The sequence below is a fragment of the Arachis ipaensis genome, chromosome B1, assembly GCF_059453495.1.
Source record: "Arachis ipaensis isolate K30076 ecotype BB chromosome B1, ASM5945349v1, whole genome shotgun sequence".
In the NCBI taxonomy this organism is placed as follows: Eukaryota; Viridiplantae; Streptophyta; class Magnoliopsida; order Fabales; family Fabaceae; genus Arachis; species Arachis ipaensis.
Window position 1 is genome coordinate 54,770,245 of NC_142436.1, and position 11,977 is coordinate 54,782,221.

Consider the following 11,977-nt stretch of genomic DNA (forward strand, 5'->3'; position numbering starts at 1 on the left):
CGTCCATTCGAACTGTTTTCCCTTCCTTAAAGTAGCATAGAAGGGGAGAGATCTTATCGCTGCCCCTGCTAAGAATCTGGATAGGGCGGCCAATCTCCCGTTGAGTTGCTGCACTTCTTTGACACAGGTCGGGCTCTTCATGTTGAGTATGGCTTGGCATTTATCCGGGTTTGCTTCAATTCCTCTTTGTGTGAACATGAAACCTAGGAATTTGCTTGCTTCTACCGCAAAGGTGCATTTTGCCAGATAAAGTCGCATGTCGTGCTTCCTTATGGTGTCGAACACTTGAGCCAGGTCGGACAATAATGTATCCTCGCTTTGTGTCTTTATCAACATGTCGTCCACATAGACTTCCATTATCTTTCCAATGTGGTCTGAGAAGACTTTATTCATCAGCCTTTGATAAGTAGCTCCTGCGTTCTTGAGACCGAAGGGCATTACGATGTAGCAGTAATTTGCTTTTGGCGTTAAAAATGAGGTCTTTTCTTGATCTGGTGGATACATGGGGATTTGGTTGTATCCCGATTATGCATCCATAAACGAGAGGTATCTATATCCGGAGGAAGCATCTACCAGAGCGTCGATACTTGGGAGTGGGTAAGGATCTTTTGGGCAGGCTTTGTTGAGATCTGTGTAATCGGTACACATTCGCCACTTCCCATTTGATTATTTCACTAAGACGACGTTGGCTAGCCATAATGGATACTTGACTTCTCTTATGAATCCTGCCTCCAGTAGTGCCTGTACTTGCTCTTCCACCGCTTGGGATCGCTCTGGCCCAAATTTTCTTCGTTTCTGCTGCACCGGTCGAGATCCCAGATAGACCGCCAACTTGTGGCACATTAGCTTGGGGTCTATACCTGGCATATCTGCGGCTTTCCATGCGAAGAGATCGACATTATCGCGTAAGAATTGTATCAGTAATTCTTTTGAGTCTCATCTTAGGATTGTTCCGATATTAGTTGTTTTATCCGAGGTATCTCCGATTTGAACCTTCTTTATCTCGCCTTCCGGCTGCGGACGGAGTTCTTCTTGTTGCTGAATTCCGCCAAGCTCAATTGTATGAAACTCTTCTCCTCTGCCTCTGAGGTTTAGACTTTCGTTATAACAGCGGCGTGCCATCTTTTGATCTGCTTTTACCGTGGCTATCCCTTCTGTAGTTGGGAATTTCATGCATAGATGTGGAGTTGAGACTATTGCGCCGAGTTGATTGAGTGTTGTCCGACCTATTAGGGCATTGTAGGCTGAACTTACGTCGACCACAATGTAGTCTATTTTGAGGGTCCTGGATTGGTTCCCTTTTCCGAAGGTTGTATGTAGCGATACGTATCCCAGTGGTTGTACCGGGGTATCTCCTAGTCCAAACAGACTATTTGGGTATGCTCTAAGCTCTTTTTTGTCTAGGCCGAGTTTGTCGAAGGCTGTTTTGAATAAGATGTCGGCAGAACTCCCTTGGTCTACTAATGTGCGGTGTAGGTTGGCATTTTCCAGTATGATAGTGATGACCATGGGGTCGTCGTGTCCCGAGATGATGCCGGATGCCTCATCTTTAGTGAATGTTATCGCAAGGATGTCGGGTTCTTCCTCCTTTCCCTCGACATGATATACTTCTTTGAGATATCTTTTTCGGGATGATTTGGAGATCCCGCCTCCTGCGAATCCCCCGTGTATCATGTGGACGTGTCTTTCTGGTGTCCGAGGTGATCGCTCAGCTCGTCCGTCATGTTCGTCCCTTCGTCTCTTTCTTTGGTCATCATCTCGGGTAGCCAGAAAGCGATCTAATCTTCCTTCTCTCACCAATTTTTCTATGATATTTTTTAAGTCAAAGCACTCGTTGGTGGAGTGCCCTCGAACTCGGTGGTATTCACAATATTCCTTCCGGTTTCCTCCTCCTCTTTTGCCTTTGAGTGGCCGTGCTGGGGAATTTTCTCCGTATGGCAGACCTCTTTGTATACATCGACCAAGGATACTCTGAGAGGAGTGTAGTTATGGTATTTTTTGATTTTCTCCCCTTGTCAATCTTCTTTCCTTTTGGATTCCTTGTCTTTGTCTCGGTAGGAGGCCCCGGATTTTGAGGTTTCTCCCAGCCGAGCATTCTCTTCCATGTTGATGTATTTTTCTGCTCGCTCCTGTACTTCGTCTAAGGATGTGGGGTACTTCTTTGATATAGATTGGCTAAAAGGTCCCTCTCGTAGGCCATTGATGAGTCCCATGATGGCGGCCTCTTTTGGTAAGCTTTGTATGTCCATGCATGTTTTGTTGAATCTCTCCATGTAGTTGCGGAGGTTCTCCCGTTCTCTTTGCTTGATCCCTAGTAAACTGGGGGCGTGTTTGGCCTTATCTTTCTGGATGGAGAATCTGGCCAGGAACCTTTTGGCCAGGTCATCAAAGTTTGAGATGGACTTTGGAGGTAGGTTGTCGAACCATCTGATTGCTGTCTTCGTGGAGTTGTTGGAAAAGCTTTGCAGTGAACGGCATCTGAGGCGTCGGTGAGGTACATTCTGCTTCTGAAATTGCTAAGATGATGGTTGGGATCTGTGGTGCCATCATACAAAATCATATCCGGGAGCTTGAAGTCTTTTGGAATTTTGGTTTTCATGATTTCCCTGGTAAATGGGTCTTGTTCTTTGCGTGAACTTTCCTCAGGAGCGATCCGAGGAGCTTTTGATTTGAGATCGGCTTCTAATTGCTGTAGTTTTTCTTCCAATTCTCGATGTCGATGTACCTCTCTTTGCAGATCCTTTCTGATCTCTCGTTGTTGTTGGGTTTCTTTCTCAAGTTGCTTTAAGCGATCTTGAAGCACTTCTATTGCTCCCGGGTTTGATGAGTTTTTGTCTCCGTTGGATTCCGGAGCATCCTTCAATGTAGTGTCCGCATTCTTGTGCGGCGTTCTGTTTTCTAGGTCTGAATCGTGGTCATTGTCATGGCCGTCCGCCATGGTGATGGGATGACTTCCAGGTTCTCCGGCAACGGTGCCAATGTTCCGAAGGTTACCTGAAACTGTAGGTCGATCTCGGTCGAGATCTTCTGTTCTGGTCGGAGATGACGTGTCCGGCTGGCTGGTGGCGTCCGGAGCTGTTGTGTCCGACTTGTTGGATTGGCTACACTTCTGATCCTTGGTCACCGGAGGGTGGGGGGTACCTGCAAGAGACTCCGATGCTTAAGTTAGCACGGGTATTAAGCAGGTTTTATGTAGAATCAGAGTATGAGTTATACCTGGGTGCTCCCGTGTATTTATAGTAGTGAGATGTGACCTTCTTTGGATAAGATAAGTTAGTTATCTTATCTTATCTTATCTTTTGTTGAGGTCAGCTTATCTTCCGTGGAACCGCCTTTATCTCTATAGGCTTGGACTGCCTTTGGATTTGGGTCGTGTTCTTCTGTTCGGGCCCTTTATTGGGCTTTCCTGTTGATTCGGCCGATCTCTTTAAGAAGAGATTGGATAGTCGGACCTGAAGAGGTCGGTCGCCATGTCGCTAAACATCCCGGGTCGGACAGCTCGACCCAGGGTATGAACAATATTCAATATCATTTCATAATCATAATCAACCTCATCATCGATCTCATTCTCAATCTCGTATTCAATCTCATTCTCAATCTCATATTCGATCTCATTCTCAATCTCATATTCAATAGTATTAAACTCGCCTACCATCATCCTTCATCATCACAATCACTGTCAATCTCAAGCATAACCTTCAAACTCACACTCCTATTCCCAAACCCTTGAATTTATATTTAAATTACTGTTTTAAAGTCTTTGACTAGTTAGCAAAAATCTCTTGTCGGTATTATGAAAAACCGAATAAGTTAAAATCGCAACTTAACCAAATCATAGAAATCCAATTTTCTTTGAAATCCCTCAGAACATCCATTTTCAAAATCTTAACCAAATCAACTCCAAATTCTTAGAAAAATTTTGACAGCACATCCCCTAAAAACTGGAGTTTGCCACCCATCACAGGTCCCCCCTTTTCAACTTCAACTCAACAAAACCAACGTTTCAAGTCAATGTTTTCAAATCTGTCATTTAAGACCAATCATTATTGATTTAAATCAAAGAAAACCTAAATCCAAAGATTCAATTCATTTCATCCAAAAATCCAGAAATCAACCAATTCGATAACAACACAACATATCAATCTCAACAGAAAATCATTCACATCACAGGCATTAATCCATTTGCATTAATCTACAAAACTCATCAGGTATTCAAAGCCCCAAAACATTTTCTTATTAAACAAACCCCTTCCTCAAAGTCGAACCCCTTACACTACAAAAAATATTGATTAAAATGGCAATAATATTATGGCCTGTCCATAAAACTGCATTGGCAGTTTTAATCACCGTCGTAATGTTCAATTTTTTTTTTGCAGTCATTTTCCTATTTTTTACCCTTTTTGTGTTTTAAACTGAGGAGGTGATGAATCGGAAGAGTGATGTGAATGACAAACCTAATTTCTTGTCGCCGTTCATCTTCCACCTCTCTCATACATCTCTTTACTGCCACCGATTGCAGCTCATCTCCCGCCGGCGTCGCCGCTGCAAACAATGTCATTGTTGCTGCCTTCAACAAGCTCTGCGATCTGGTTGCGCCTTCTCTGTCACTTCCAATAGGTAATCTATTTTATCTTCTTCTTTTGATTTTTCCTCTCACTTCATGCTTTTAGATCTAGTTTACGATCTAGTAGGAAAAAATAGAGAATGCTTGCTCACTGAGTCGCGCCAGTAAATCAGATCTACCAAAATGTTCGACGGCATCTTTGGTCAGAGATTCATCGCGAAATGGTTTGGTACTTATTTCTCTGTTTCTGTTCTACCTTCTTCATGCCTTTCACTTATTGTGATTATGCTGATTGTGATTTTCAAGGGAAAAAACTACTCACAATGGAGAAGAAAGGGTCTCGCAGATGGATGAGCGGCGGTAGCAACAGGTGCACAATATGCAAAGATTAGGGTTTATATATATTATGCTATTTAATTCCTTCAAGAGTTAGAGTTAGAATTCTAATTCCAATTCTGTGGTTTGCATGGGTATCATATTTAATATCCTGGAATTGAATTCACGCGAGAATTTAAATTCAGTTCTTTGAGCTTGTACATGAGAATTGTTACATTCTCATTGCAAATTAAATCTATCTCCATCGTTTTGTTCCAAAACAAGGAATTCAATTCACTTCATATATTATGAGCTAGGCTCTAAATTTTTGTGAACACAATTTCTATTTTAATTTTTTTTTTGGGTGGAAATTCAGAAGCTAATTCAAATAGGGTTAAGTAATTTATGAAATAGGAAGAAAAACGTGGTCCACACGGAGAAACAAACTAATAAGATGTGTTTACTTTATCTTTGTCCTTCATTATCCATTGGCCATAACAAAACTGCGACTTGATAAAAATATCTCAGAATTTTTTTTCATTTTCCTTCTAAGTTTCTTCTTTTGCTAAGTTTTTTTTTTTATTTTCTGTTCTTAATAAGTATCTGATAGCATATATTCATATATCTTGGTGATTGAGCAGTCTCATCACTTGCTTCATTTGGAACCATGAATGAAAAGTAGAGAAAATGTGTTAACTTTTTAAGTCCCTTTGCTAAAATGAGGTGGACTATGCTATTTGTGTTCTTAATTGATTAATTGATGCAACACCCAAAATATGAGGGCTAAAGATTGCAAAGGTGTTGGTTCACTAATCACTATCTTCTTGATTTGGGTATTTTAGGACTCTATTGCCAATGAGTTCCTTTTCTTCTGAGCTTGGAGTTCAGTTTGAAACTAATCTTGACATTTGCACACAGGTCTCATCTGTTTCTCTAATATATCCTATTTACTCTTCCTAGGTTGGGCCTTGACATTCTCAGTTGGGAATTCTCCAATCTAGGTTTGTTTTTGTTACTTACTCTTCCTATTTTATGTTTGTTCCTCTCCCTGATTTTTTCATTTTAATGATGCTCAGTTTGTCTTCTTTTCTTCAGCAGAAAAACTTACTTCATGTGATGTGGTATCAAAGCGCGAACACTTCTATCAGGTGCTTAATAAACTATGTGAATTTGAGTAAGACACTTATTCTATAGGGTCTGATCTTGCATCTCTTGTTGGATTTTTGTTTGGAGATTGACAACCCCCAAGAAATTACCCATTGGTGGAGACTAAGTTTTCTGTTCCCCTAGTTTTGTTTGAATCAATTTGATGCAGATTTGTTCTTTATCTTTTCTATATCTATTGTATCAATCTACTGATGAGTGGCATGTTAAACATTGTTCTGTTTGATTAATCGAGAGAGTTTAGTACTTCTTAAGCACCAATTGTGTAATTGTTTGAACTAGAAATTAAACTTTCTATTTCTTGTGCAGTGATCTTAGCAACAACCACATTGGAGGGCCCATTCCATTCACTTTGCCCCCTACTCTTACGAGCTTGTATGCTATCTTTTTCACATCTGAATTTTTTTTATCATGGCATCAAACAAAAGAAACTAGACATGCCTGTAATAATCATGGTGCTGAGAGCTTGCTCCAGGATTATTCTGAGTTTGAACATTTCGGATGCGTAAGAGGGTGACAGAAAGGTTCCTAACCAACTCCTTACAAACATCACAGGTCTTGTTGCCCTTGATAGTGAACCATTTAATGGCACAGTCTTTGTGAGCAAGAGCAAGTTCACCTTTGCAGCTGCATTCCATCTTCAGTGTCTCCCCTCTTTGAAGGAAGTATATATCTCATTTTTTATCATAGTAAATTCAAACAACAATTCCTTTTTATTTTCTGTTAAAGGATCAAAGCCATACTGGTGGTAGGCATTATAACCTTAGGCATACTAGACCCAAAAGAAAATGCCTTAGCTAGTAATTATAACTAGAAAAATTCTCTCATGTCTTTAAAATGTGTGTCGAAATTGTCTAAAAGTGGCTAATCAATACTGTTGGGTTTACTTTTTAAGGTGGGATCTATTTTTTGTATTTGTGTTAGGCATGGCAGTAATAGCTAGACACCTTAAAATATACCTTATATTTATCTATATTTGTAATAAGATAAAAAAGATAACTAGAAGTCTATATATAACCTCAAAGGTGCAACTCCCCAAGGGTGCCAATGCAATAACAATCAGAAAATTATTGATTTAAAATGGAAAGTATTTGAGATAATCCTTGTCCATAATTATTACATTTTTATTTTGATTATGAAACTTAGGTGGATTTGCCATTTAACTTGTCTACATTGTTGGTATAGAAAAAAAGTTAATATTACTTTTAATCTATTATTTAAGACTTTCAAGTTTAGTTTTGTTCACTATGTACCAAAATAAATATACACATATACAGCCACGATATATTTCTTTTGAGTTTTGAGATTAGTTTTAAAAGGGAAATATATCTTCTTATTAAAGAAATTTATATAGCATGGAAAAATGGTAATCATTTGCCATTAATATTCTTTTGAATTATGTTATATATTTGGGTCTGGCCACTTTAGTTGATGATATATATATATATCACATGTGAACATGTTCTAGCTAGCTAATAATACCGTGACTGTGCATTGATTAGAAAGTTTGGCTTTGTCATGACTCTAGATTCATTATTGAACTTTCAGTTATAGAAATCAGTTATATGTTTATTAGTATCCATCAGTTGTAGATCATTTGCTGCTTCCAAAGTTTTTGTCATTACTAACCTTTTTAGCTAATTTATTATAATTTTTTTGGATGCTGAGAATGTGATCAAATTAATAACAAGTATTAGAATGCATTGTTACTGTTATAAACAAATTAAAGTTGGTTAAATTTCACTCATTTAACTTTTTAAAAATTGAGTTGTTTTGAAGCTGTGATTCTCAGCTATTTTGAGGTGTTATAAACAAATTAAAGTTGGTTAAAATTTCACTCAATTCACGTGGAATTTTTTGTTTGAAAAGAAATGATAAACAGATGACAGATTTTAAAAGAATGTCAATTGGATGGTGCTTAATTTGATTTTGAATTTGCAGGAGCCTGTTTCCCATGTTGTGGCTTGTCCCTCACCAAATGATATTCTTGAGTGGCGTAAGCTTATTTTATAATGTTAACTCTTTGCAATCTTTTTTTTCCTTTTTGTCTGGGCATTGATTTTGAAAACTCAGATTATGTGTTGGAGGGAATTGAAGGAAAGCCTTTTGCAGGTTTGTTAATATAGCAATAGTTGAACATTAGTATCTCAAATATTTTAGTACTTTTTGTCTTTTGTCATTTGAAATATTCCAATCTATGAACTCATTAGCATTTGAATATAAACATGATAATATCACCCGATCCCACTAGGGATACAAGACTTAGTTGTTGCCAAATTGCCATATTGGGAATTCATGTATCAATGCTGTGGTATTTACAGTTTTTTTTCCGTTGTCCTATTTTTAAGTGGATATTACCATGGAAAGATCAAATTTCTTCCAGATTATCCATTCAAACTACCTGGAATCAGGTGATGCTTCTTGCTGCTGTACTATTATTTTATTAGTGTTCATTTCAGTTATGTGGTTTATTATTATATTACCTAAGCATATGCTTTTGGTCATATATAGCATGATTACACATAATGGACGGTTCATAACAGAAAAAAATATCTACTATTCTATATATGACTATAAGTTCTTTTGGTTTTATCCATTAGCATAAAATCAACTAGTACTGAGTTATCCATTTTGTTTCAATTTTATTTTTGCGGGCTTTTGTTGCTTTTGCAGTTTGTCCTGAAAGATGGAGTCCTATGTGTTGGGTATCACGGTAAGACAGATTCAACTTGAAATTCCTCTGTGCTTTGGTTTGGTTTTTTTTATATTTATCTTTTACTTTTACAATTATTTATACGTCTTCATTAAGCAATTGGCACATGAGAGAATTAGTTTATGTAGATTATTACTTTGTAGCTCTGTACTGATATTTCCAATTTATGGAATATGAATACAGCATACTTACAGGCTTCCTTTAATTCTATGCAGTGAAACATTCAGAAAAATGTCCTAGAGTAATGTCATGAGTAATTCAGAAAAATGTCCCAAGACACATCGGCAGCTGCAAATTTCTCCCGAGTCAAGTCGGCAGCAGCTGCAAATTGGTAGTATCTTCATATGGTATGTTTACATGCTTTTGCCTTATGTAACAACCCTAATTTTCGAGTACGCGAGATCATTTCTGAATACACGGATTTCTCTGAAAGATCAGTAAAGGGAGCACCTCTGTTATATCATCAAGCATCTCAATCCTCATTATCATTATGTCATCCTTAAGCTAGAACCTTTTCCGAGGCAAGCTCGATAACGTGGTCACGAAGAACCTAGTTTTTGAACCGTATCGGTTAGGGGTTTTGATTCGGTTTTTCGTAAATAGTCTCAGTTTGACAAACCAGACTCGATTTATGAGAGGAGAGAGATAATAGTATAATATTATCATTATATTAGTATTAGAAAATGCTTGAATGATATTATAAGGTTACCTGGTCTGTTTTATTTAAAAACAGAAAATCGGTTTAACCGGGTTTACGGTTTACTGGTGCAGCTTAGCACCAGCACTCTCTGGTGACTTTAGCAATGCTAAGGCCTCATTATTCATGTTCTATTCTCATAATAAATATGTTACTAGTGTCATTTATGCTAGTAGCTCAGAAAATAATTTTTAGAGATGTTTTTACAAGTGTTCCGATACATCTAGTTTTAGTAGTTGTACACCTGAGATATTTTAATATTATTTTAATCCACCTCCAATCCAACCAATCACAACTCACCTTACAGCCCCAAGACCTCCAAGGCTGTCTCATTTCATCATTTTGGCCGAAATTGAAAGGAGAGAAAAGAGAGAAAACTTCATGAACACTTAATCTTCAAATCTTGATTTCTTCTGAACTAAAACTCAAATCAAAACTCCGATTTCACCAAAATGATCCTCTCTTCTTCCTCTACATAACCATGTAACTTATCAAGGCTGGAAATAAGGTTAGATGGCTGTCCCTTTCCCATTTAAATTCGGTTTTCAAGGAAAACCATGCAAAACATGTGTTTTCTTGATGTTCTTCCTTAGGAATCATGCTTAACTTGACTTGAGGGACAAGAAACATTAATTTTCAGCAAGTCTAAGGTGAGATATCTCTTCCTAACATGCTGAGGGAGATTTGGTCAGTTGAGAGTTTGTGGATTTAAAGTTGTTCTTGATGTGTTTTAGGAGGAAAAAGTGCTTAAGGACCACTTGAAAGTCTAACCGAATTTGGAGCAGCAAATCAAGGTAGGGATTGACGAATTTAATCTTGATTGATTGTGTTTGAGTTGTATGATTATGATATGGTTTGGTTATGCTTGAAATTGATTGTTTATATGAGTAATTCTTGTTGAAATTTTGGTGAAAATTTGATAAAATTTGATGATATTCAACTTTGAATTTGTGTTCTTCATGGCTGCTGGAAAAACGAACCCTAGACCTTAAATTGGGGTTCAATTTGTGTTAAAATCATGTAGAAAAGATGGGGTTTTAGTGGCTGCAATTTTATTTTGAATTTTGGTAAAAATCGGTTGCTGAAAAGACTGAAAACGGGTAAAAACAGAGAAAGAATCTGAAGAATTTACGAAGAACATGAAGAACACTTTGAGTGTGGTGAAGAACAATGAAGAACACCTTTTAGATCTTGAAAAGGGCAAGGAAGTAAATATTTTGGTGTTTGAGGGGTTATTTTGTAATTTCTGAAAGTTAGGGTGGTAAAAGTAGAAATATTAAAAGTTACGGGTGGTAAAAAGTGAATTTTAAAGGTTAAAAGTTAAAAAGGGGTAATTTTCGAAAATTTAATGATAAAATAATAAATAATAATAAAATATTAAATAATAATATTTAATTAAAAATAATATTTTAATAAAAATAATAAAATAATGCAGAAAAGGCAGTTTTCTATAAAAGCTTTAGAAAGACAACTTTAAGCACAGAATCTCATAATTACCTTCATAAAACACTTAGGGAGTGGTAAAAATATATTAGTGAGGCAAAGATAAATAAAAGATAAAAAGTTGAAGAAAAGATAAAAAAAAATCGAAGAAAAAGTCTGTAAAGTTTTAATGACAGAAAAACAGACAAAGACTAGTAAACGAACTAGGGCAACTTAGTTAGTACTTGAGTCGCGACTAGGGTTAGGTATTATATGAAAAGTTAAACTGTTTCAGTATAGACTTAATGAACCTATACTTGGGACGGACTAACTATTCATACCGAAATTTACATAAGCTTTAAATACATACGTTAAACAGAGAAATCAGAGCAGAGTAAAGAAAACACAGAGAACAGAGTAACCAGAGAAAAGTAAAGAGATACAAAGAAAAGAGTAATCAAAGCAGAGTAAAAAGACAAAGTGAAAAGAGTAATATGATAAAGAGAAATGGTTTGAGCCAAGATATTGTAAAAGTAAAAGCTGTAAAGTTTGTATAGTATGATTGAACAGAGAAAGAAAGAAGTACTGCATAAGAATGTGAAAGTAATGATGAACAATGAGAATGATATTGAATGATGATAATGAGAAAAGAGTAATATAACAAAGAGAATAGAAGAGAAGAGTATAAAGATAAAGAGTTAAGCCTTGTGGCATGATATTCTATTATATGTTCATCTGATGCTTTTCTATTGGCCCTAGAGGTCCTGTAGGCCCAAGTTCACCTACAGTAAGTTGTTATTCCTGTAGGCCGAAGTTCACCTGCAGTGAATATCAATTGTGTATCTCAGGGTGTTGCTCCTGTAGGCCGAAGTTCACCTACAGAGAGTTGTGATACCTGTAAGCCGAAGTTCACTTACAGGGGCGCTATTTCTGTAAGCCGAAGTTCACTTACAGAGGTGCTATTTCTGTAGGCCGAAGTTCACCTACAGAAAGTTGTTGTGATTAAACCATTTCTGTAAGCCGAAGTTCACTTACAGAGGTGTTATTTCTATAGGCCGAAGTTCACCTATAGAAAGCTGTTGTGTTGTGTTTAGACTATTCC

General features: G+C 37.1%; 1 protein-coding gene across 1 annotated transcript; it reads left to right on the plus strand.

Annotated features, from left to right (window-relative positions):
- The first annotated feature begins 4,445 nt into the window (after positions 1-4,445).
- On the plus strand, positions 4,446-9,009 carry LOC107630221 (uncharacterized). Its single transcript, XM_088501449.1, has 7 exons — positions 4,446-4,617; positions 4,702-4,788; positions 4,871-4,934; positions 7,985-8,039; positions 8,392-8,454; positions 8,717-8,756; positions 8,972-9,009. The coding sequence occupies exons 1-7, from the start codon at positions 4,446-4,448 to the stop codon at positions 9,007-9,009; spliced, it is 519 nt and encodes a 172-aa protein (XP_088357575.1).
- Positions 9,010-11,977: the final 2,968 nt, after the last annotated feature.

What these genes read in the sequence shown, in the direction of transcription:
- LOC107630221 (XM_088501449.1), top strand. Translation starts at nt 4,446, where the DNA reads ATGACAAACCTAATTTCTTGTCGCCGTTCATCTTCCACCTCTCTCATA. An exon ending in AAATGATATTCTTGAGTGGC is followed by an intron (nt 8,040 to 8,391) that starts GTAAGCTTATTT and finishes CCTATTTTTAAG; the next exon opens with TGGATATTACCATGGAAAGA. An exon ending in CCTATGTGTTGGGTATCACG is followed by an intron (nt 8,757 to 8,971) that starts GTAAGACAGATT and finishes AATTCTATGCAG; the next exon opens with TGAAACATTCAGAAAAATGT.